The 26782-nt window shown below is 46.9% G+C and overlaps 1 protein-coding gene across 2 annotated transcripts in view; it reads left to right on the forward strand.

The window, feature by feature from the left end:
• The window catches only part of ARL6 (ARF like GTPase 6), a 474385-nt gene that overhangs the window by 127905 nt on the left and 319698 nt on the right, over positions 1 to 26782 (forward strand). For both annotated transcript variants that reach the window (XM_078643198.1, XM_078643199.1), the window contains exon 3: positions 25545 to 25606. In XM_078643198.1, the coding sequence (XP_078499324.1) occupies positions 25545 to 25606 (62 nt within the window). The remainder of the gene's footprint in view (positions 1 to 25544; positions 25607 to 26782) is intronic.

Raw genomic sequence — 26782 nt, forward strand, 5'->3', positions numbered from 1 at the left:
TTGGGCTGGGGCGCTGTATGAATATAATTCAAAATCTGGAGCAATCATTCTACAATTAGTTGGCGAGGTACGTGAGCTTTTTTTTGCAAAGAAAAAAGACCACTGGTTCTTGTATAAGGACGTTCTTGGACATGCTTTTGTAATTCATACATTAAGGCATTAGGTTGCAGCTCGTCTGGTTGTGAGAACTAAGAAGGGAGACATTCAAGAGTTTTGGTCAATCCAGGGGGTTTTATTAGCATAACAATGAAAGGCAGTCCAAAAAAGCAAACAGGATTTTGGTCTATAAACCAATGGCGGCACTATCCAGCCCCGTTTGCTGTGCTGCAGGTCTGTGGACAGGTATATATTGAAAAGAAGAGGTGCAATTTAGGAGCCTTGGGGAACACCTACCTTTTGTGAGAATGGTGATGATGAGAATGAAGGTAAGGATACAATATGTGCTCTCTCATTCATCTAGCTTTTGAGTAACAATAAATGGGCCACGGTATCAAAAGCAGCTGACAGGTCAAGTAGGAGTAGTGCTGCAACTCCCTTTGACCTCAGTGGTATTGATATCATTAGAGATAGTAATTAGTTCTGATTCAGAGCTGGTTTCCCTATGGAATCCTGTTCATGATCTTTGAGGGGATTGTTTTTCTCTACAACGTTTGAAACCTGGATAAATGCCGTCTGGTCAGTTTGATATAGGTATGTAGTCTGACAGATTCTCCAGTGTGTGCTTTCCAAACTTCCAATTTTTCCTGTTGATTGTGATTTGTTGATAATTGTTCTGACTGTATAGCTGCAGAGGTAGTTTCAAGGACATTTTTTAATACATTAGCCGGAGGAAGGGGCAGCAGGCAAGTTGGCAATACTGACACACATATTCAGCTTCTTTGTTTCTTTCATGGATAGGTGATTACCCCTTAAGTGCAGGGGATCTGATGTTCATGGGACTATTCCACACTACCTTTCAAGTGTGGAGGGTGCGAATGTCACGCCCTGAGCACTACAGGGGGAAATCCTCTGGTGCTATCACCAAAGGGATTTCGTTTTTTATCCTCCAGCTCAAGCTGCAAGGAAAGAGCATGCCTAACAGCACAAGTGCAGAGCATCATGTGTCCTGAGGTCTTAAGTTTGTTGAAGTGAAAGCACCAAGAGCTATAGCCTCCGACTGATTTCACTGTGATTCATGCTCAGGAGCATATCAAAACCCCACCAAACACCAACCACAATTGGAGAGGTACTGTTGTAAAGGGGAGGATGTCCTGTCTCCAATGTGACTTCTTCCTAGTGGATCCCAGCTTGGGGATCGCCACAGGAAGACCACCACAGAGCAGGGATCCACCCACTCGACCACCATGGATTTGAAAGGTGGATCTTGCAGCCCTCCAGATATCAGGTTTTAATCCCATTCTGCCCCTGCAAGGGTACAATGCCCACCAGCCACCAAGGTTTGGTAATATGATAAAGGAGAATGGAGGTGAAGGCAGGCCTGTCATGACACTGTGCAATATCACTTATGTCTCGTACTCTAACAGACATTCTGCCGCCTCCAGTGTTGAAGTGGATCAGGAGGCAGAAAGACCACTAGACACCAGGGATATATGTATTTTTTTAGACAACAGAATGGGGTGCGGCCTGCTACCGGGCCGCATCCCCCACTCAAATAAACTATCTGCCTTTGGGGGCAGATTGAGGAGTTAACCCTAATCAGCAATGCCCACGGGGAGGGAGGGAAAGGGTGGCAGAAAACCCACTAAATAAGAGGGAAAGATGTTTCCCTCACACCCTCAGGAGCAGATTGATAGTTCCCATTAGGCGGGTTGGGGTGACAGAAAGTGCTCTTGACACCAGAGGTGATATTACAGAAAGTACCTCCCAGGAAGGGGAGGGAAGAGACAAAACAGGCATTAGCAACAGCTCCTTGTCCCCCCCAGCACCTCCCCCGGCATTAACCATTGTAAAAGGGGTTGAATATACTTGTGAACATGGATGATACCGAGAAACACCTTGCACTGGAGCAATCACTATAGGGCATTCCCTCACTTGCCTGAGGAAAAGGCTCCATGAGAACTAAGGAACACTATGCCTTTGCGCCATATTACTAATGTGGGAGCAGAAGCAAAAAACATCTTGGGTGATGCAGTGGCAGTGCGCCACATAGGTGTTTCATTGTCAATACACCCTCAAGGGCTGCCTTGCCAGGGGGTATGGGGTCCCAGCATCCACCCAAGAGCAACCTCCTCTTCACAGAGAGGTCAGTCTGCATACAATGCAAGAAAGAGCCGCAGTTTCAACCTGAAGCCACGTATTTCACTAGTGTCACCACCTCTGAGCTGTAGCACACTGTCGGAGTTCGCATATGTGCTGAGAACAGTTTTGTGGGTTTTTTGGCATTGGGCACATTGTCATATTCTGTGTCACTCAAATTTAATTACGGTTGCACAATGGAGCAAGCAGGGACACTGCGCCCAATGTATAATTCAGTCTCAGTTCTTTTCTTGTAAAATAAATGGGGTAGGGGATTGGTCCGTTATGGCATCGAGCCACATCCCCCACCCCAGGAGCTCAAACAATATTTATATCCACCACCCCGAATACTACAGCCATCCCTATGTCAACTAAGAGATAACTTGAATTCTTTTGGGTGTTTTTTTAAATATGAGCCTGAAGGGAGGGTATAACCTCCTCTATTCGGCCTCCATGTGACATAAAGACTTTCTGGTGCCTGGGTTAGGATCTGATGCTATGACTGGTTGATGCCCCACATCGTTCCTTTATTAACTCCAATCCATGGTGTCTAGTGGGCTTTTAACCCCCTAGGACAGGAAGAGAGGAGTTCTCTACTGCTGGGGCGGATGCTACAACTGGCGACGAGTAATACATGGGGATACATGCCCTGAAGAAACAAGACTGCTCTCCCTAAGAGTTTGCTAAAGTCTAGCAAACTGCTCCTGTGTGCCACTTGCGCCCCAAGAAGCAGGCTACAGTTGGCATATGTAGAGTCAAAGTATTACTCTAGCTAGTACAAGACCCTCAAAAAGGGGAAGGCCCTACAAAGGAGCACTGCCAGAAAGTCTGCCAGAAGCCTACTTGTAAGGTCGAAAAAAGAGATACTGCTCCACAGTTCAACTCAGAGCTCTCGCCTATACAAAGCAGAGACGCTAAATGCAGCAACAACCAGGTACGAAGAATTGCTGAAGGCAGCGGCAGCCAGGTGCAAAAAAGGGCTAAATGTTGAGACCACTAGGCACAAAAAACACTGAAGTCAGTGACAACCATGTACAGAGAGTACAAAAGTACTTACTAGCACAAGCGAGGGAAGTGCCACACAACCTCAAATCGGGTGTGACGACCAAGCCCGAGTGAGCCGCTGATGCGTGCAAAGTAGCAGGTTGCATCCAATACATCGAAAGACCTTCGGAATCGGCAGCGCCAAATACAGTGCAGCAGCGTTCCTGAAACCACCATCGTTATTCGACACTGCCAAAAAGCAGAATATTGTCGCCAGATGGAAGGCATGGATCGAAACATTTGACGACTTCATAGATGCTCTAGAAGAAGTAGATGACAAAAAGATCCTCAAGTACTTTAAGAGCCTTGCAGGTGATGGAGTGAAATAAGTGATATAGAAAATATCTCAAGCTGATGATATATCATACCATCAGATCAAGGAAACGCTGGAAGCCAAGCTCAATCCAATGCCAAATGTCGACTATGAAAGGTACATTTTCAACCAGGCAAGACTGCAAGCTGCTGAAACGATGGATGAGTTTGTTGAAAGACTTGATGCCCTTTTCAAGCACGGCAAGGTCAGTGAGTTTAATGATGAACAAGTCATGAATGGTTGTCTCTCCTATTTGTTCAGATCATGCATGCAGAGAGAGACACTAGGTCTAGAAAAGGTACTCATGGCTGCGAGAGTTGAGGAACGTGCAGATCGGCAGGCTACAACCCAGAATGAATCAGTATTGATCTTGAAAAATAAGCTGAAACACAAAGTGGAGGCTCAGAAGATGATGATGTCTCTGAGGAAAAAGAAATTGTGTCTCCGATGTGGATTCTCGATTCCACACTAATGCAAATGTCCCGCCATTGGACAGATATGTAAAGGCTGTGAGACAGAAAACCAATTCATAACAGTCTGCAAAGTGAAAGAGAAACGAAGTGCGTCAGGACAAGAGAAAATGGGTGCCAGAAAGTTCAAGAAGCACTCTATCTACGCCCTCATGGCCAAATGGCAAAATCAATTGAGGCAAGCAGAGGCCAAACGAAGTCGATCGTCATCAAATTCATCATCTAATGACTCTTCAGCATCATCATCAAGTGCAGAGAAGAAGATGGATGAGCAATGGTGATGTCAACTGCAGAAAGGCATGCACATGTAAGATTAGCTGCTTGTAGAGAACACAAGTCAAAGACTGTTTGCCACGTGAAGCAACCAACTCATTTGGACGATGCCCCAAGAGCACACTAAAGGTGAATGGCTGCCCTACAACTTTCTTTATAGACCGTGGTAAATCGATCAATATCATGCCGACAGAAAAATACAACAAACTGTCTCCGAAACCACGTCTAATGCCATCGAAAACAAAGGTGTACACATGGGCTGTCCTACGCCATTGCAAAGTCAAGTGTAATTTCGGGCGACCACGAGGCATAAGAAAATGTCAGTACAAGTAGCAATTCATGCCCTCCAAGGTACTTCGTTGAGTGCATATCCACACAGTATCAGCACCGCAGTTGACATGGAACTAATATCCATCAACTACAACCTCATGCACATTCTGAAATAGAAAGTCAATTCCCTTCATTGTTTCATAGACTAGGGAAACTCAAGACAATAAAGGTGCAACTTCACATTAATGAGGACATTCGTCCTGTGCTCAGCGAGACCGTTGGATTACTTTTCATTTACAAGAGGCCGTTGAGAAAGATCTAGAAAGATTATTAAAGCATTACATCAGCGAGTGCTCTAGTGGTTCGAAGCCATGGGTTTAGCCCATAGTGGTTGTGCCAAAAAAGTACAGTGGAGGTGCAGTGCACTTTTGTGTTAAAATGGCCATGCCAACAAAGCAATCAAGAGAGGAATTCATCCATTTCCACATATAGCAGACATTGCTGAATAGTGCCAAAGTCTTCTCCCTTCTTGATTTGAAAAAAGGATACCATCAGCTCGAGCTGGAAGAGAACTGTGGGTACATTATAACTTTTTCAACTCATGTTGGTTTGTTCAGATACAAAAAACTTAGCTTTGGTATGTTGTCAGATGCAGAAATCTATCAGGATATAATTTGCTGAATAATTCAACCGGTCACACATGCTTTTAACTACAGTGATGATATACTAGTGTTTGGGAGCACACGAAAGGAGCATGACAAATCTCTTACACAAGTATGCCGTCTGCCCACTGATGCAGGTCTCACTTTAAATGTAGAGAAGTGTGAGTTTCACAAGACCAAATCCAAATTCTTTGGGCATATTTTCTCTGAAGGGGGATTGACTCCTGACCCTGAAAAGGTACAAGCATTGTCACACACCTGTCTCCCGCAAGATGTAACCATGCTGCGATCCTTTTCAGGCAGGGCCAGCCATTACTCCAGATACATTTGTTTGTGACTTTGCCACAGAGAGTGACCTGTTAAGAGACTTGGCAAAGAAGAATATTCCCTTCCAGTGGTCCTCTGCATGTGACCAAAGTTTCAAGAAAATCAAACATCCAATTGAAAATGTAACTGAAATGGCTCACTTTGATCCAAAGTTACATACTGAGATTGTAGTATATGGCAGCCTGGTGGAGTTGGGCACAATCCTTGCTCAACACAACGGACATCCAAATGCTCAGGGACACATGTGGAAAGCATTTCACCCTTGTCGCTGACCACCAGGCGTTGCTCACCATTTTCGGTAATCCGAAAGCCAAGATGCCCCCTCACATAGAGAGGTGGGGGTCCAGACTGCAAGAGTATGATTGCACTATTGTGCATAAGCCAGGGAAGGCTCAAAAGTCTAAAGCGGGTAAGCAACATCTAAAGTGGCTAAAGCATTCATCAATTTCATAGTAAAATCTAGGACCCCTGCAGCTCTAACCATTGAGCAGATAATTGTGGATGTATGACATTACAACGCATGCTTTTACCACGCATGCCTTTACAGCGCGGTATTTACAACGAATACCTTTACAACGCATAGTGCTTTGGGGCGCTGGATAGTGAATAGTTTAATTTACTATTCCAACTCCAGTCCCCGTGGATAGTAGGGAAGGTGTTGGATAGTAAATTAAATCTATTCCCTATCCTAGAGCTCCCCCCAGCGCAATGCGTTGTAATGGTTTGTGTTGTAAAAGTTGCGTCGTAAAGGCACTGCGTGGTAAAAGTTGCGTTGTAAAGGATGTTTCCCGATCATTGTTGCTACCAACATAGATTGAGACATGCTCACACTCAAGGATATCATTTGACCACAATCATAGAGAAAACATATTCGACCTCTCACAGATGACGTGGAATATCAAAAATAAAAAAATGTGCGTGGAAGAACTTTCTGTCACTCAGGAAGGCATTATACTAAGAGGTTAAAAAATTATCATACCTGGGAGCTTGAGGCAACAAGTCATTGAACTAGCACACATAGGAAATTGTGGCACGACAGCCACCAAGAGAGCCCTTAGAGACTGAGTGTGGTTTCCTCGCCTTGACGAGCGAGTTGAGAAGGAACTAAAAGCATGTCACCTCGGTAACTGCTTAGCTCCCAAGATAACACAGCATCCGCTAAATATCTCGGACCTTCCCAAACAAGCGTGTTAGAAAACTACAGTTGATTTCTTTGAACCTTTAAACAATGGCCATCCTCTCATGGTAGTCACTCACGAGTACTCCATTAGTGGAAGATTTATCATCGATCACTTCTGACAAAGTCATCAAGAGGCTGGATGGTATTTTTGCAGCGTGGGGGGTTACCTCCATCCTCTTGAAAATTGGTGCAAGCACCTCAGCGACTCATTGAGGAACTCGATGTTTATATGTTGTCTGCATTTTTTAGTTAACAAAGGGGGAGATGTAGTGTTGCATGATCATGTGCAGTAGAATACTTGTGGTCCTAGGCGGACTCTTTTACAAATTAGTGTAATCAGTTGGGAGGTATTGGGGTGTGTCTGGGTGAAGCCAATAAAGTCTATGACGCAGTGTGTTGAGTTACAGTTGCATGCCGAAGAATAAAGACGTGTATTACAGAGCTCCATGTGTAGTTGTAATTTGCAGGCTACAGAGCTGGGGTGGATGCTACAGGTTACCATCTCTCTGCAGGCCCATATGTCAAAACAGCTCAAAATAAAACAGCCAGGCTTTGCCCCAGTCAAATTAAGAAATATGTAGCAGTTTAGATTAAAGTTCAAACGTATAAAAACTTGCCCAGTTGGTCAGCAAGCTACACGCTAGCATATCCCCATAGTCAGTATTAATAAGCACCTTTATCACCTTTACCGACCTTTGAATTCTATTAATTCGTAATATCTCCTGGGGCCTGCTTAATATCTTGAATTATATTCTGGGACCTATGCGTTATCCTTCCTCGTAGGGGAAGTTGTGCCAGTCTGCGTCTCTTTATTCGAAGATGTCACAAGCTTGGTTTATGATCTGAGGAACGAGAGAGTTGCATTCAGATCATTAAACATTTGTGCCCCTTCCTATAGTGTATAATGTGAAGGCATACCAAGTATTGCATACAATATTCTATGTGTAGCTGCTGCAACTCTTTTTCCACCAGCAAGAACACTCTTTCTACACCTCTATTGTGCAGTCTGGACATATTGATAGAGAACTGCCTTTGTATACTAATTCTTTGACTTATTTTACCATGCGAAGATTCGCATAGTAATCACAGTAATTAAGGATACATGCCAAGATCAGTCTCGAGCGAGCTCCAAGCACCAGGTGCACTGTTATTGTATGGAATCACTTTCCACAATACATACTGCAGATAGTTTGGATCTGCCATATACATACATGTATCAATTACTGTTTAAATTACAATCTTTTGGCGCGTAATCCAAAAGTAACATAAAAACAGTTTCAAAGCAATGTATTATTCATGGATGTTTTAATTGTGATTCTTTCGAATGTTCATTTTTATGGTATAATGGTATAATTTACAGAATGATGATAAACAAATATATATGATACAGTGGAGAACGAGGTACAAGTATGTGGTGAAACTGGAATTCACACTGGGGGAGGGATAATCTTTTTTACATTTCAGTAAAGTATATTGCAAAGATCCAGAAAACGAAGGGTTCCATACTATCTTCCTTCTTAGATATGCCTAAAAGTGTCCCATGAGCTATGTCACCAATTCATACCTCAAATTCTAACTATGTTTGCGTCCCTGCAGAGCATGAAATTTCAACAATGACATTTCAGGAGTAAGGGCACATATGTCCTCTTATTGGATTAGTCAGAGATTTCTGAATGTCTTGGCTGCCTTACCGTTCAGTCATTGACCTCCTATAATGATTAAATCATCCCATCTGGGCATTTCAGGCGGGAAGAAAGGCTTGCATATGCAGTATCTGGATCTCTCAGTATGGAGACTGAACATTGGTGCTTGCAACAGAGATCTCTAGGGAATGTCTCTAGGGAATTAACCCAGATTTTATAGATAGTGGTCTCTCAGCATCCTTCAAACTTGTGAGTCTTGTACAGGCAAAGAAAAATGTTTCAGAGGTTGGGCACCTTCGATATGTCTTCTATACCCACTTGTGGTATTCCAGGTGTGTTGGAACTTTCTATGGAGGTTTTCTTTGTGTCTCTTTGGGGGTCTTCATTGTCAGGATTGTGCCCCGTAGGTGGGACTCTTTGGTGGAGGTAGGGTGATGGATGTAAAAAGCCTGATCTCTGCTAGCATGATTATTTTCTACCACTGCTATCTCTCAACCTCCATATGAGTATATATTTCCAGATTGGGATCTTCCTTCGAGAAGGGAGCATATGAGGTTCATCTATTGAGAGCTGATCTTAAATGGGACCACAAAGGCTTTAAGTCTCAAGGCCATTTGTGCAGACTTTTCTCTGCATCCTGGGGCAGAACCCATGGTTGGTTGTGCTGTTTATCAGCACAACCAAGCTAACCTGGCTGATGAGGGTTGTTAGCCCGAAACCGGTCTCAGGATGTTTGTTTCCTGTCCTGGGAAGACATTGCTTGGCAGTTCGGGCTGGACTGTTCCCATGATTCACAGGGTCGAGAGTGATATGCATATAGCTGTATCTGAACTGGGGTGGCGAAGTGAGCTAAAGAACGATGATGGAATCAACCCAGATCTGTGACTGGGGTTGAGTGTCTGAAAAGTTTCAGTGCTCCGTCCATCATTTTCCTGTGTTTGCTTTGATTGCCATAAGTTGGCAGGGTATGCCCATTCGTGGGTCCTGTAGTCCAGCGCCCTTCGCGGGTGAGAATTCAAAGATGGCACCTGTGACTAAACCGCCGGAACTAGAAATAGGCGGTCTAGTCTTTCCAGAAGAGGATCCAACAGCCCGGCAGGAGGAGGAACAAATAGCGGTAGGAGAGAACGCCAAGGGAGACGGAGGTTCGTTTTACGCCGCTTACCCAGACTGCTGTTTAGGAGACTGGACCGGAACCTCGTCCCAGGAGAAAGACAACGCCGAGGAAACAGAGAACCCGTTGCCAGAAGAACCGCCTAGTGGCAACACGCTAGAGTCCAGCCGGCCCGGAGAGAAGCAAGACTCCGATTTATCACAGTGGTGTCAGAAGTGGGATAAAGTCATTTAAGCCTAACATGACCCAACCCGTCACCATATAAGCCACGATCACCCAGTTAGCTGAGGGACAGAGACACCTACAGTTAGTCCTCGAACGCCAAACACAGGCAGCCCAAAAAGAAAGAGAAGCCTTCCAATCTGCCCTGAAGGAACAAGTAACCCTGTTGACTACGAACCAGAAAATCCAGGACACGGCTATCCTACGACTCACTAACGCTATATCTACGGCCAGGGTTCATCCTAATATTCCCAGCTTGGTGCTCTAGAAGTACCAAGAAGTGGAAGACCCCGATTATTTCTTTGTAAATTTTGAGAGGGTGGCCACAACTGCCAGCTGGCTTCCCGAACAGTGGGGTCAGTATATAGCCCCCCTCCTGTCTGGTGAATTACAAGCTGCCTATCAGGCCGCTAACCCTGCTGGTCTCACACCCTACCCTGAGATAAAGAAAACAATCCTCGAAAAGCTGGGATATGACACAGAATACTATAGGTCAAAATTCCGTAAGGAGAAGTGGGTGGCGGGCAGCAACCCTAGAGCCCTGTACTATCGGGTCAGAGACCTGGGAGAAAGATGGCTACAACCTAGCCTCTCCACTATAGAGGTTACAGAAAAGGTATATCTAGAGCAGTACCTGGAGGCTCTCCCTACCAACACCAGGTCCTGGCTAAAACAACACCCCCATTTGACTGCGCAAACAGCGGTAGAGTTGGCCTGTGCCTACCATAGGTCCCAGGACTTTAGAGCCCAACACGTAAAAGCACCTCCAACCCTCCCCCACAAAACACCCCTCAGACAGACCGAGAGTAGAAGTGACAGCGTAGGAAGAGGGATAATGAAACCACCTACACAACCCTTCCCTTCAGCTACAGGTCCTCAGTGTATGGAGTGGGGGCATATAGCCAGACACTGTCCAGTGAAGAGCGAGACGGTAGAAGGTATGGAGGTTGGTTTGACCCGGGGAAGAGTACTAGCTACAGGGGGAGCAGAGCCCCGATATAGGAAGATCATCCGTCTAAACGGCCGGTCTATTAACGCTCTGTTGGATACCGGGTGTCATCACATGGTAATATCCAGCGACCTGGTCCCCATTAGTCACATCAAAGGTGAAGGTCAAATACAGGTGTCCTGTGTCCATGGGGATGTCCGTCTATACTCTGTGGCCAATGTCCTAATGGAAATAGAAGAGGAGCCCCAGGTGCGACAGGTGGGCATAGTCAGGACACTCCCAGAAAAGGTCATACTGGGAACAGATCTTTTTTTTTTTTTTATAAATTTTTATTGTTGCACTAATCGCATCATAGGAGAATACATGGGGACACGGGCTGGCTTCAACATTCAGCCAGTATCCGTAGGTTCCGCAATACTAGGAACAGATCTTCCCCGATTTGATGAGTACTTGGCAAGCGTACCCAAAAAGCTCCCTAAGACAGACTGGCTGTAAGAAGTGCCTTTTTCTACCTCCGAGTAGCCACAGAGCGAACTCAAAGTCCCAAAGTCCAGGTCGGAAAAAGGAAGGAGCCGGTGGCTTACGCAAGGTCCTTGCGCCCCCCCTGTTACTTGTCTTCTTTCCTTCTCAGAAGAGAGCGAGTGGCCGGTCCGTAACTTCAGGACGGCTCAAAGGGATGACTGCACCCTGGCCCATGCATGGAGCCAAGCCCACAAAGAAGACCCTAACAAGGTAGGACCATACTTCCTTATTAAGAAGGGACTCCTTTATATAGTCAGTGGGACCCCCTCCTTCACAAAACGAGCAACTCCTGGTTCCCCTAGCATTTAGGGAACAGGCTTTACACATAGTGCACAGACAGGTTGGGGGTGGACACTACGGACAGAAGCACACTCTGTGCTATTTACTAGAGTAATTCTATTGGCCTGGGTCTACAGGGAAGTCGCCAGACTTTGTGCCTCTTGTCCCAGATGTGAGTTAGTCAACCCCTCCACAGATAAAAAGGCCCCTTTGAGACCCTTGCCTATCATTGATGTCCCCTTCAAACTGGTGGGTATGGACTTGGTAGGTCCCCTGTTACCATCATCTCGGGGTCACCAGTACATATTGGTTTTAGTGGATTATGCCACCCGATACCCCGAGGCGATACCTTTAACGAGCATGACCACCGTTGTGGTTGCTCAAGCCATGATCTCTTTCTTTTCAAGGGTTGGTTTTCCAACCAATACGCCCCAGGCCCTGGTCCTTTTAGATCTCTCCGCCGCCTTTGACACGGTTGATCATTCCATTCTTCTCACCCGTGTCAGGGCGGCGGGTATCGAGGGTCCTGCCTTGACCTGGATCAGCTCCTTTCTGAGGGATCGCTCTCAGGCCGTCCATCTGGCCCAATTCATCGCCTCCCCTCACTCAGTCCGGTGTGGTGTTCCCCAGGGTTCCTCCCTTTCTCCGCTATTATTTAACCTATACATCTATCCCCTTATTTTTGCACTTCAGAACATGGAGGTCACCGTATACAATTACGCTGATGACCTCCAACTCATTTTTCACCTATCACATTCCCCTACCAGTATACACAACTTCCAGTCGGTCATGCTGTTCATCAGCGATTGGATGAGCGGCAATCATCTGAAATTAAATCCGGACAAGACGAAACTTGTTGTTACTGGTAGCACTCCCAGTCCTTGGTCCCCTAGCTTCTGGCCCCTTTCCCTGGGTTCTTCCCCCACCCCTTCTTTTTCAGTAAAAACTCTAGGGATCTCACTCAACAAGCACCTCACCCCCCACACTCAGATCAATTCTGTTGTTTCCTCCTGTTTGTTTGCCCTTCGCACCATACGTAAAATCTCCCGGTTCTTCTCTGTTCCTGCCCTTAAACTCATCCTGATGGCGATGGTTCTGTCCCGGCTGGATTATGGGAACATTGTATATAATGGAGCCCCCGCCTATGCCTTCCACCGTCTCCAGCTAGTCCAAAATCAGGCCGCCCGACTGATCCATGGCCTACCTAGATTTCATCACGTCACTCCCCTTCTTCAATCCCTACACTGGCTCCCTATCAAAGAGCGGGCCCTCTTTAAATTGGGTTGCCCCTCCTTTCAGGCCTTGGCGGGAACTGCCCCTGACTTCATCTCCTCCGCCATCAGTACCTACTGCCCCAACAGAGAACTCCGTTCCTCTACTAAATCTCTGCTCTCTGTTCCCCGCTTTAAGAAAAAGAAATACGGGGGCTCAAAATTCAGGGTTCATGCCCCTATTTTTTGGAACTCTTTTCCCTTTCACATTAGATCTACCCCGTCTTATTCTGATTTTCGCAGAGCACTTAAGACTTTTCTTTTCTCCCGTGCTTTTCCATCCTAGCATTTTGCTTCACTTACCTTTCACCTCTGGCTAAGCGTCCTCCTAGCACCATGAAACCGCATGGTATAAGTGCGCTATATAAATTGCTGTAAATTCAAATTCAAATTCCATCAGAAATTTTAACTGATCAAGGGATACCCTTCATGTCCTGGTTGATGAAGGAAGTCTGTACCTTACTGGGTATTCACAAGCTCCGAACGGCCATTTACAATCCCCAGACGGACGGTCTGGTAGAACGTTATAACAGAACCATAAAGACCATACTCAGGAAGTGTATCACAGATTCAGGGAGGGATTGGGACCGTAAACTCCCTGTGGTACTATTCGCCATACGTACCCATAAACAAGCGTCAACCGGGTTCAGTTCCTTCGAGCTAGTCTTCGGACGTAGGCCTCGTACCCTTCTAGACATGACAGTGGAACAGTGGACTGAGGGGGAGAAGGAGGGAAGGCCAGTGTTAACTTACTCAACTGCTCTAAAGAAAAACCTCATGGCTCTCTGGGAGGAGGTCCACCAAAACCTTGAGAAGGCCCAACAAAAACAAAAGAAACACTATGACAGGGGCACTCAAGTCAGACAACTGACAGTGGGAGATAAGGTACTCATATTGATGCCCACCTCGAAAAAGAAACTGTTAGCGACCTGGCAATGCCCCTATACCGTCATTAGTCAGGTAACCCCCGTCACCTATAGAGTGGCTATACCCAGAACCGGACCTCAGGGACAGGTCTACCACATTAACTTGTTAATAAAATGGGAGGAACCGTCCCCCCAGGTCAGAACCCCAGTGGCTTCTGTAAATCACATCACCTGCACGAAGACCCTAGAAATACCTGACCGACCCCCCAAGTTCATCACCTGTAGAACGGCTCAACACGGGAGAAGCACTCAACAGCCACCAAAAACTACAACTGTATAGTATATTGGACAGTTTCCCAGGCGTTTGCTCCAGCGCCCCAGGGAAAAACACCTTGATCTATCATGATATAAAAACGGAAGCAGGAACAATCATCAAGCTAAAACCCTACCATATAACTGCCGCCAGACGACCGGCTGTGGAGCAAGAAGTGAGCAACTGGTGTTCCCCGGTGGTGTTGGTGCCCAAACCAGATGGTAGCCTCCGGTTTTGCATCGACTTCCGCCAACTGAATGCACATTCCAAATTTGACAGTTACCCTATGCTGAGAGTTGATGAGCTCGTAGAAAGACGCGGAGGGGCTTGTGTGATGTCCATCATCGACCTGACAAAGGGGTATTGGCAGATTCCTCTCCATCCAGCTGCCAGGGAGAAAACAGCCTTCTCCACCCCGTCCGGCCTGTACCACTTTAAGGTCATGCCCTTTGGATTGCACGGAGCACCCGCGACTTTCCAGAGACTAATGGACATCATTATACGTGCTCATCAACAATACACAGTGGCCTCTCTAGATGATATTGTGGTGTACAGCCCTGACTGGGAGACACACCTAAAGCACCGTCGGTGTCTTTTATCCTCTCTCCACCAGTCGGGTATGACACTCAATCCAAAAAAGACCACCCTGGGAACAGATCATATAGAATTCTTGGGGTACTCCATTCAAGCAGGGACACTACAACCACAACACACCAAACTAGAGGCAATACAGAACATACCCCAGCCACTCACCAAAAAGGACATGTGTGCCTTTCTTGGGTTGGTAGGGTATTACCGACGCTTTATTCCAGACTTTTCCTCCATAGCATGCCCCCTAACTGATTTGCTAGCACACCGATACCCCAACAACCGGTTGTAATGGACCATCCACCAAGAACACAGCTTTCAGACAATGAAGACCCTATTGTGCCAGGCCCCTGGACTAATGTGTCCCGACTTCGGAAAAACCTTCGTCCTACAAACTGATGCCTCTGACCGTAGACTAGGGGCTGTCCTATCCCAGCCTGACCAACAGAGTAACTTGAGGCCCATCTTATTGTTACAACCCCCATTCACCTGAATACCAGGTACCGCAGGAACGAAGAGAGCCATCCCTCTCACCTCTGGACCAATCCTCCACACAGACTACCAAAGTATGGGCGATTGGTCCCAAGGGGAAAGGGAAGAGAAATACATCACCGCTGGTGTACTGGGAAATGAAGGAAGGGTACTAGTCGTAATGTCAGATTGTGGCGTGATTAGGCGGAAGGGAGATACAGACAGCGTCTGTAGGGTAGCCGCAGACAAGGTAGGAAAAACTTTAGGTCTCCAAGACAGAAGGATTTAAAATGTGAGAAAATAAGGTGCAGGAATTACACTCTAGTGAAAGTCATTGTCCTAAATAAGATTGTAGAAGAAAAAGAAAAAGGAAAACGCACTCACCATGGTTGACATAGCATGGCAGCGTATAGCACAATCCAGTTGAAATAAGATGTACTGGCCCAGAGGGCCTAGTTATACTTCATGGATACTATGCAGAAGGGATGGTTGGTCTTGGGAAAGGAAAAAAACTCCATACAAGGTAGTGCAATAGGCTCTTGCACAGTAAGAAAAAACAAAACGAAGGAAAGCGTTCTGTTCACACCCTACACGGGTTCCAAGAAAAACGCTCAACCTCAGGGGATTTATTTCATAAAGTACGGAACAAAGCGCTGGCAACTACTGTTGGCGCTCGTTCCGGCAAAACTGCATTCGCATTGGAGGCGGTGCTGCCGGCTCCTGCCGTGCGCCTCTTGGGGACTCCAAACACTGAGGAATAGGGTCAGATTGATTTGCATATGGCTATGTCTGAACTGGGGTGGCAGAGTGGGCTAAAGAACGGTGATGGATTAAATCCAGATCTGTTGACTGGGTGTGAGTGTTTGATTGGTTCAGATGCTCCGTCCATCACCACCCCCTTTTGTACCACTGTTAGATACAGAAGCAAAACAATATCTATGTTTACTTCAGAATGATCTTAGAACTTGGAGCTAAACCCCTGGAATCAGACAGGTTTCAGAAATAGCCATGGCACAATGGACAATATTTGGACTCTTTAGATGTCAGTCAGCAAACACATAGTCCCCAATATAACGGACCTCTATGCGTGTTGTATTGTGTTCTGGACTACGTACTATATTACGAACATTCGGTTTTTAGTGAAATTTGATGACCGCATTTTACTAACTAGAATGTTATACGCGACCAGAGGCCTAAAACAGGTCTGTGTCCTACCTCACTACTCTTTCATCTTTGTGTTTTGAACATTGCAATCGAACTGATCAAGGAAAGAGCATGCCCACCAATTGCTGATGTATGCACTGTGATTTTTTGACTATATTGAACCATCTTCAATCAACTAGTTTTAAATTATGAAAAATCCAATGTATTGCACATTGGTAGCAGGGAGATTAGAAAGAGTAGTTGGAATGTAGAATATCAAGCTAGCAGAATCCAATAAATATGTGGGCCTATGGTTTAATAGTCAATTCATCCAGTCAAAAAGAGGTAATAGCCACTAATGCAAGCACATATCATTTGCGCTTCTGAAACTGGCAATCAACCTGACAGGTCCTTCAGGGATGTCTTTATTTAATATCATCAAAGCGAAATATATGCCATTGATTATTCTATACGGATTTTGAAGTGTTTCCCACACCATACCATTCTTCTGGCCGATGTTTTAAAAAACATTTTCATATATCTTTATTGGCATTTAAGTTATCGCATAGACAGTACATCCACCAGAGGTCACAGGAGGAACATCATTTTCCCAGCCTTCCACCCCGCCTCCCAACGTAATTGGAAGAGAGCAGAGTAATATCCATACATCTGTATGTAGTATAGGATAGGGAGTTAAGAAAGGGGGAACATTCCACCCCAATCACTTTACTGAAAATCACTTCAATATTCAGTTTTTTTGCATTCATTTAATTTTTTGCTATTTCTACCTTAATGGATCATAAACCATACCGTCCCTCAAACTTTTGTGCTGCACAAGTGAATGGACAGATTGGGTGGGGGGGTCGGGGGAGGTGCGAAATAAAGACCTCCAGCCCCGACATAACATATTTACCTCCTACCGCAAGAACTCCCATCAACAGTGTTCAATATCAAGCCTATGGGACGAAGTTAGGTCCTCAGGAAAATAAAAATATCTCATCTTGATGTTATGGCCAAATCAGTCGAAATCTTTCAGCTGACTGAAGCTTGGGACTCAACTTTATCTCTCATTTTATGGTTTAAATCGGTTTTATTGTCGCATTGGCATGTAAAGATAACAATACACTTCGAGAGAAAGGTCTCTCCGAATCACAGAGTAATAATTCAACTTTTAAATCCCTTTAGGGAGAAATGAAAGAGGGAAAGAGAGAACAAAAGGAACAAAACTACCCCCTCCCATCCCACCCTAGTACCACCCCTCCCCAGTACCACTTGCAGCAAAGCTATGATGTCAGGGTAATAGAAGGATGTATGTGTGTGTTTCCGTGATCTAAGTTGTCTCTAAGTCGGCCAGACGGAGTATCCACTGATAACGGGGCAGATCAGCTCTCTGAATTCCTTAGTTAGTAACTCAAGGAGGGGGCGCCAGATGGTTCTAAATGTCTCGCCTAGTGACGTCAATGTAAGGGTGAGTTTCTCCATCCTCAATATGTCCCATAGGCGTCTCAGCCAAGCCACGTGGGTCGGAGAAGTGGGAGTGCCCCATAGGGCCAGAATAGTCTTATGGGCGCCCCCAAGGGCCATGCTAATTTGGCACACTCTACGAGATGAAAGATAGGTGAGGGGGTTGGGGTTGGGGAGGCCTAGCAGTATGTATGATGGGAATCTAGGTAGCAGAGTAGAGAGGTGAGTGTCTATGTCATCCAATACTGAGGCCCAGAACGCTGTGATACCCAGGCACTCCCAGCGTTGGTGAGTGAGCCTGCCTTTTGCCCCACATTGGCGCCAGAATGCATCGCTGCGGGCCGGGTTACCCCTATGAAGTCACACCGGGGTTAAGTACCGATAAGAAGTAAGTTTGACAGCCGTTTCAGTACTAGCTATGTTATAGGTGCTGTGTCTGGCCCTGTGGTATAAGTTGCGCCATTCCCTACAGGAAAGTGAACGACCCAGTTAAGATTCCCAGCGCTTCTCAGAGGGGTATTTGTCGTCGGTGAAGGTGGGCTGGAATAAAACATATAACTTCGAAATGAGAGGTTTGTCTGTGTGTTTGCCCTGAAGCCATTTCTCGTGCGGTGTCAGCAACCTCCCCGCGCCCTGGCGAATCAACGGGTGTGCTACCCAGTGTCTAATTTTGAGGTATTGAAAGCCCTCCGATTTGGGGATAGCATAACCTGTTCTTAGGGTGTCAAATGGGACCAGCCCATCCTGATCCAAAAAATGTCCTATAGACCTGCAGGTCGCCTCCTGCCATACCTGGAATGGTGCTCCCAATACTGGCGTAAAGTCCAAGATGACAGCGATTGGAGTCAAGGGGGACGCCAGAGAAGTCAGCATTCCCCTACGCATGCATCCGTCCCACACCTGTAGTAAAGAACGAGTTATTAGGAAGGTGTATAAGCTAGGAGCACAATGGGCTTGTGGCAGGAACGGGACCTTCACCAACGATGTTCCGGCCAGGGCTCTGTCCATAAACAGCCAGTACTTCTCTTACTCTGCCTTGTACCACTCCACTAAATATCGAAGCTGGGCGGCCTGGTAGTACCTAAGAAGGCAGGGCACCCCTAGGCCTCCCTACGCTGGGGGAACCAGCTCCGCTCCTTGCTCATTCTGGGTCGTTTACCAGCCCATATGAAGTGGCTCAGGGCTGTCTGATGGGTTGTGATCGTACCCGCCGGGGGGGGGCAATGGTAGGGCCTGAAATAAATAGAGGACCCTGGGCAGGGTAGTCATTTTTATGGCCGCAGCCTTGCCCAGTATAGAGAGTGGGTAGTGTCAAGTTCAGTTAGAATTCGACCAGTCAATGCTCCGTAATTTAGAACGTTTGTCTTCTCTAGTGTCAGGCATAGGTGGACTCCTAAGTATGGAATAGAGTTGGGTTCCCAACAGATCGCATGTGCTCTCGCTAATGTCTCCAGCTCGAGAGGGGGGATGGTGAGGTTGAGGGCCTGCGACTTGTGGAGGCTCATGCGAACTCCAGATACCTGTCCGAACTCTATTAGTTCGGTTAGAAAAGGGAGGCAAGCTCATAACTGGGTTGTCTAGCATAACTAAAACATCCTCTGCATACAGGCTGATGGGATGTTCTTCCCCTCCTAAGGGAAGCCCGCTAATTAGGGGATGGTCTCAAACCCTCTGCACAAAGGGCTCCAAATAGAGAGCGAATAGGAGAGGGGAAAGCGGGCAGCCCTGCCTTGTACATCTGCGTATGGGGCAGCTCTCCGAGCTCAATCTGTTGACCCTCACCAAAGCCGACGGGGCCCCGTAGCCACTAAAACCCCAAAATGAAAATTTCTCCCTGGACCCAAAGTGCGCTAGTGTCACCTGGAGGAAGGGCCAATGGACTCGATCGAAGGCCTTCTCAGCGTCCAGTGAGAGTAACATGCTGGAGCCCTGTCTGCGATGCACCTGGACTATAACGTGCAAGAGTTGTTTGGTGTTGTCCATACATTGCCTCTGCGGATCAAATCCTGCTTGATCAGGGTGGATAAGACCCTGCATCAAGGGGTCGAGGCGAGCTGCGAGGATGCCTGTGAAGAGCTTTGAGTCCGTATTTAAAAGCAATATGGAGCGGTAGTTAGCGCAGAACCGTTTGTCCTTTCCAGGCTTGAGGATGACAACAATAGCCGCCTCAAGCATGGAAGCTGGGAGGGAGCCTGTGTCAGCGATAGTGTTAAAATGCTGGGTGAGGATTGGGGCAAGCTCCACACAGAAGGCCTTGTAGAACCCGGAGGAGAAGATGACGGTACCCCGTGACCTCAACGGCTTCTGCCTTGAGATAGCGGAAATAACCTCATCCACACGTATTGGCTCGTCCAGGGAGGATGCTTGGGAGTCAGTCAGCTTGGTCACAGGAGGGCCTTGGAGGTAGCGCTCTATGTCTCCAGTGGGGATGGGTTGGTTCCGAGTAAAGCGTCGCATGGAAGTCCCTAAACAGGTAAGCTATGGAATCGTCGCCCACCAGTTCCTCCCCGTTCTTTGTCAGGAGGGAATGGACTGTGTTGGCTTGTCATTCGGCTCGGAACTTGGTGGCCAAGAGTCTGCCACTTTTGTTCCCCTTCAGGTAGAATGAGTGTTTGAGGCGCAACAGAGCATATTCCGCTCTGTCAAGGTCCAGGCCAGCCAGTTGTTTCCGTGCAGCCTCTATCTGGGGTCAAACCCTGGGGGTACCAGTACGGTGGTGGATAAACTCCAGCTCCCTATTCTCATCCTGCAGCTTGGTCTGCTTAAGCTTCCACTGTTTGTTCTCGGTGGCCGAAAGGGATATCAGCTTCCCTTTAAGCACTGCATTTTAAGCGTCCCAGGTAACCTGGAGTGGCACCTCCGAATTGTCATTAGTTTCCAAGTACTCACCAGTGGCCATCTTGAGCCTGCTATCACCTCAGGTTTTCTGGAGCAGCGACTCCCTGAGCCTCCATTGCCGTCGCCTGTGCTGCTTTTGGGGAGATTGTATCTCGAGTATCAAAGCACAGTGGTCGGAGAGGGCTCTCGGCTCTATCTCAACCGTGTGGTGGAGTTGGCGTAGGTCTGAGGTGCTTAGGAAATAATCTAGGTCTGCGTAAGATATGTGTGCATGCGAGCAGAATGTAATGTCCTGGGTGGCAGGATGGGATGCTCTCCACAGATCTATTAGCCCTCCCTCCTTTAACCAGACGAGGCCATCCATTGACATTGACCTGGTGCTCCCCTCCCTGTGTGTGGTGCGGTCCATGTTCTTATCAAAGACTATGTTTAGGTCGCCCTCTATCAGGACCAGTCTGTCCTGCGATGTTAGGGTCGCCGCTAAAGCCTCCCGGATGAACCGCTCTTGCCCTTCGTTAGGTGCGTAGAGGGTCTCTTGTGTTAGCATCTCTAACCTCAGCTGTATTTGATAAACTAGAAGACAGCCTATAAGTTCCATCAATTTGGGGACGATTGAGCCTTGGAATGTGCGTGAAAATAGTATGGCCACCCCTGCCGTCTGGCTCCCTGAGGAGAACAGCTGGAGCGGTAAGGATCTAGATTAAAGCCGCTGAAGATGGGTCTCCTGAAGGAGGCAGATATCTGCCCTAGTGTGCTCTTGGTAAGAGAGGATAGCCTAGCCTGGGTTATTTAACCCTTTGACGTTCAGAGAGATCACCTTAAAGGCCATTGTGGAAGAGAGTAATCTTGCTGTGGGGAACGAACCTGTCCCGTCAACCCCCCGTCTGTGTTGTCGTATAATACGGAAATCCGGGATGTAAAAGGTGGTAAGGCAGTGTCCCTCAGTAGTGCAATACAGTGGTACATTTCTAGCAAACTTACAGAAACTAAAACCCAAAAAAATCAAACTCGCTAGATTACAAGATAAAGTCTCTGGAAGAAAGAAGGCCATCCAGGCTGTCTCCACCCTTCGACGAGAGGACCATGGAATTGGGTTTTTGGTGGCCAGAGGTCTTCTTGGGGATCACCCCCCTCACAGCCCCGGAGAGCGTCCGTTTGTGCCCTAGTGGCAGGCAGGGTAAGCTTTGCAGTGTCAGTTGCACCACCAGACACTCGCTCCCCCACCAGACTCTCCAGGACCACCCTCCTCTCTAACGCCATTGCTTTGGGATCAGGTTTTAGGGCCCCCTTACCCTTACGCCTCCGTCTCCTTCCTTGTGGCTTCCAGCGACCGGCTCTGGTCTCCGATCTGCCCCCCCCAGTCCCCCACCCGCCGATGCGTCTGGCTGCTTGATCTGGAGGAGGGCACTAGCCGCACTGAGGGAGCGTATCTGACGGGTTTTCCCTCCCCATGTGAAGATCAGGTGGAAGGGGTGGCCCAAGGTGTATGAAATTTTGTGATCCCATACGGATGGAGGTCATTGGTTGAAAATCTCTCCTCTTCTTGAGCGTGATCACCAAGAGATCCTGGTATAATTGGAGCGGGTTTCCTCGTAAATGTGTCTCATCGGAGCATCTGCCCCCGTTTTTTTAGGGGGAAACTGTGAACACAGGCTGTGATGTCCGGGGATGGCATATTCAGGGCTCTGGGGAGTCCAGCCCGGTGGGCCCTGTCCAAGTGAATGTCTTAGGAGTGTCATCTAGGATCTGGGCGAAAAGGGCCTTCACATATTCCTCCATGCTCCCTGCTTCAGCCGAGGTAGGAACATTTTGGATCCTGATGTTGTTTCGCCTCGACCTATTCTCGAGGTCCTCGGCATGGGCCTGAAGATCAATCTGTCTGTCCGAGGGGCGAATTATTTCTTGTCGAAGTTGCTCCATTTCCTCTTCTCTGGCGGTCTCGTTCGATTCCAGCTTGTCCACCTGTCCCCTATATCTGAAAGCTCCTACCTTACGCCTTGCAGATCCCAGGCCAAATCTCCTTTGATTGATTGCAGGTCTTCTTTGAGCGACGTAAACAGGGAATCGAGGTAGGAGCGAGCAATGGGAAGCCTCTGCGTCGTCCATACCCTCTGGGCGAGCAGAGAGACACATTTACGAGCACACCCGCTCCAATTATACCAGGATCTCTCGGCGCTCACGCTCCAGAAGAGGAGGGATTTTCGACCAATTACCTCCTTCCTTAGGGATCACGAAATTTCATACACCTGGGTCCACCACCCCTTCCGCATGATCTTCACATGAGAAGGGAAAACCCATCAGATAAGCTCCCTCCGTGCGGCCAGTGCCCTCGGGGGATCAGGCGTCCTGAATCGGAGCCTTGACTAGCATGACCTTTAAAGTTTGGTCTCTATTGACATGGGCCGTCGCCATCCTGCTGCTTGGGATGGGGGCCCGGGGGCCTCCTTGGTAGGGAGGAGAGTAGCCCCCATTTACAGGAGAGAAGCGGTGGGAGCGGGGCACCTGTCACCTCCTCCTCGGCTCAGGACAGTCCAGCGGAGTGGGCCAATAGCGTAACACTGGGTGCTGGAATCCTGGCACTTTTTGCCCTGGGAACACTCAGTCCAACAAACAGTCCTGACCCTTCTATGGGGGGGGGGGCAGGGGCAGGCCTTCCTGTGCCGTTGTAGTGCAATGGGGGGGGGGGGGCTAGCAATGGGTCTCCCAGGGGTGGCCACCAGGATATAGTGGTTTACTGTATCCCACTCCTTGTTATTCAAACAGGCAGTGTCCCGCAGGAGCAGAGCCAGGCAGGGCGCCGGGCCCTCCACCCCTGTTCTCCTCTATCTGGGGCCACGTGACCGTCGTCTATAGACACTTGGAAGTGAGGCCGGCTCCTCTTCACAGATCAGGGCCTCCTCCCTCAGCGGAATCCAGCCCGTGATTAGTCCCTTTCTCCTAGGTCTGCCTCCCTTCAGGGCCCAGTGCCAATGGAATTTGCCGCTCCACCCCCTTCCTCCGCACCTCGGTCCCTAGCCCCCGCTGTCTGCAGGCTAGCACTTGAGGTGAGGTAAACGCTCCTACCTCTACAGGGCCAAGGGACGTCTGTCAGCTGTAGTCCCACGGGGCTCTCCTCTCGAGGCTCCACCTTCCTCTGGTTCTGTCACTCCCTCAGGCCAAGCCCACAGGGGGAGCAGAAAGTGCTCCAGGCCAGCTAGGCCCAGGCCAGACGTTGCTCACCCACAGGAGCTCTGGGTGTGCCTACTGTCTCTGGGGGAGCAAGCCTCACTGTATCCTTTGGCCCAGGCTCGATCCCTCTACGTGCACAGGCCAGGGATTAAAGGCCCCGGGACCGAAGTCCGCAGTCTCCCCGGCAGGCGCAGGGTTTCTCCAACAGGGCAGCGCACCAGGAGGCCACAAGTACCTAAACCGGCCGCCCCCTCAGCGCCGGCTTCTGTCTCCACTTGGCGCCCTCAGCCACTGCGGGTAAGGCTCAGTCTTCCTGGAGGTCTGCGCACCACCACAAGGCCTCAGGATCAATCCCTGGGACCGGGCACAGGCATCGCTGCCCAGCACCGCTGGTGGGGCCCCGTGTCCCCCCCCCACCCACACACACACACACACACACACTGAACCGCCGGGCTCCTTTATTTCAGGTGCTGATCAGGGGCCGGAGCAGAGAGATCGCCGAGCGTGTCTGCTCACTCCGCCCCTATCTCTCATTTTAAAACCACAGTTAAAAAAAAAAAAACTTCTGCTTTCCTTACAATTGAGTATGTCAATATTTTATTGGAAACCTATGTTCAAGGCTTAGTGCAACCTTATATAATAGAAGTAGCCCTACCGATCAGATTAAAAAGAGCTCTTGCAGGACTTAGATTTGGATTATTCGATTTGGGTGAGTTAAAGCAAAACACTCATCAAAACATGAGCTGTCAATTTTGCCTCTTTAGAAAGGAATCTCTGGCTCACTTAATATGTTGCTGTCAATGTATTTTATATGAACAAACTACATTTGTATCTCCATCTTTTAGATGCTTAAGTATTAGCTCATGCTCCGTATCAATAAAGAACTGTTTTAATCCTATGGACATGGCCAGTGGCTTTGTAAAATGTATCATTGAGTTTCAGTAACTTTAGCAAAGATAAGTTTTACAGAAGTAACCACGGAGACTACTTTGCAACAGCATACTTGCGAAGAACTCTCTTTCCTTTAAGGCAACACTGCTTAGAGCATGTCTTAATTCAGATCAATTTTAAGAATCTTTTTTATCTTTCTCTCTCTAATGGGCAGAATTAGTTCGCCATTTATATATTCTTAAAGCATGTCTTAATCATGATCAATTCTTAGAATTGTGTCATATTCTTTTGTAATGGTTTTTATTAATTACACAATAAAAGATTTACTTTACAAAAACCACTTCTCAAAGACAGTAAGTTCCAGTTGGGCAGCTGCGAACTATCCACTGCGCAGCTCACACGATACCTCTACCCTGTCTACAAACTGCTCGGACAGCACCAACCATTTGTCATCTAAGTCCAACTGTCACCCTCTTGCAACCTTGTAATAATGGGTACCCAGAAACATGATGAAAGACAAAGTGCTCCAATGACCGTTAGTACTACGAAGAGCTGCTGTACAAACGTTTCATAGCGAGCACTTGTTCATCAACCCAAAGCTCTTTAAGTCTTGCAAGGGAGTGGACGTTCTATATAAATACAATAGATTGGGCATAATGTCCTAAATACTTTCAAGATCCCTTATACAAACAATGAGAACTCACATTTGAAATCAATCATTAAAAAATATGGAAATACCTTTTAATTTGAGACGTACTTATTTGTCATATTTGTTTCTTTTATAAATATCAAGCTGTTTGAATTAAATTAAATGATAAATGAATCCTAATGACATCTGTGCAGTATTTGGTATACAGCTTTCATGTTGAATTATATCATTATATTGTCCAATATATATTTAGCCACGCTAGAAATAGGTATTGGGAAATGTTTAGCAACTGTTTCATCAAGTGGTTTTTGAAGCACTGCAAGTTATAATGTTTTGATTATTTTCTTTGCAGTAATTTAGTGTTGTTTTTTCTTCCAAGGCTCAAACCCAAGATATAGTCCCAACGATAGGCTTCAGTATAGAGAAATTCAAAACGTCCAGGTAACTTGATTGATTTTTCTATTTCTCGTCTAACTAACTAAAAAATGGCAAGCATAATAACATTTGTCTTTGTTGTAAGTTGTTAATGAATCCTTTTTTCTGCAAACCAGTAAGAACGCCACTGAGGACATGAATATGAGAAACTTTAATTGTCTATATGTATCTTGAAGTAAAAATAACATGGTAGCACCATTGCCCACTGTTGAATTTATTAATTTTGCATAGGGTGATTGTAAATGCTACGGTATGCTTTCATAAGTTAAAGCAATTGTAAGTCTTGTTTTTAGAAAGTGCTTGTTTCTACTGTTGTAGTTGTTTAGTTGAGCAGTGAATACCTAGCACTACTATAAACCACTTTAGGCACTGATTAAGTGTGTCTCGATTCGATGTTGGGGAAAAGCTCCTGTTTGCCCATAAAATGACACCACAAATTGGTTGTAAATTACGCCTTACATGGATGTTTGCCATAAGGATTTTCGATAGGTTAAGAGACGTTAGTGTACAACGGCGGTTTGTGCAGCTTAGCTTGGACCAGGTGAAACCATTCACAGTTTGTGCCTGACTCTTCATTTGCACATTTGCACTTTGGAATCTGGTGCAAATTGCCCACTCGCTAAATATTGCACCTTGCAGCAACAGTAATTAGCATGAACACAGTTTTCCCCCAATTCCGTATAACTTCGAGTTGGACCCTACCGTGCTTCAAATTAGTTTCCTTTTATTCATACTCCAATGTGGATTCGACCAGCGCAAAATAAAAATAATAAGTATGTATGAAACCGGCATTGAAGTTCCAGCTAAGTATTCAGTTTAACATTTTCGTGTTAGGCCTCTCTTCGTTGCTTTACTTTAGGTTTCTTTTTTTTCCAAAGATGATTTCACCTGCTTTTGTTTATGATCTATATAATTAAATGTGTTATCAACACACCACCAGCATCTTTCCACCTCTCCTCTCATCATTAGGTATCAAGAACATTTTTAATTATGACGAAAAGGTGAAGGAAATAGCAGGATGGGGGCCTCAAAGGAGGGTACACCGTAGAAGTGTGACTGACAGAGAGGTATAGATGTGAGAAGTAGAAAGATGGAGGACTGTTTCAAAGGTAGACCATTCTGCCTCTTGAATATGGAGTCACTTGTACTTGCTCAACCAGCATCATGGAGTATGATGTTTAT

This window comes from Lissotriton helveticus, chromosome 5_1 (genome assembly GCF_964261635.1).
Source record: "Lissotriton helveticus chromosome 5_1, aLisHel1.1, whole genome shotgun sequence".
Lineage (NCBI taxonomy): Eukaryota > Metazoa > Chordata > Amphibia > Caudata > Salamandridae > Lissotriton > Lissotriton helveticus.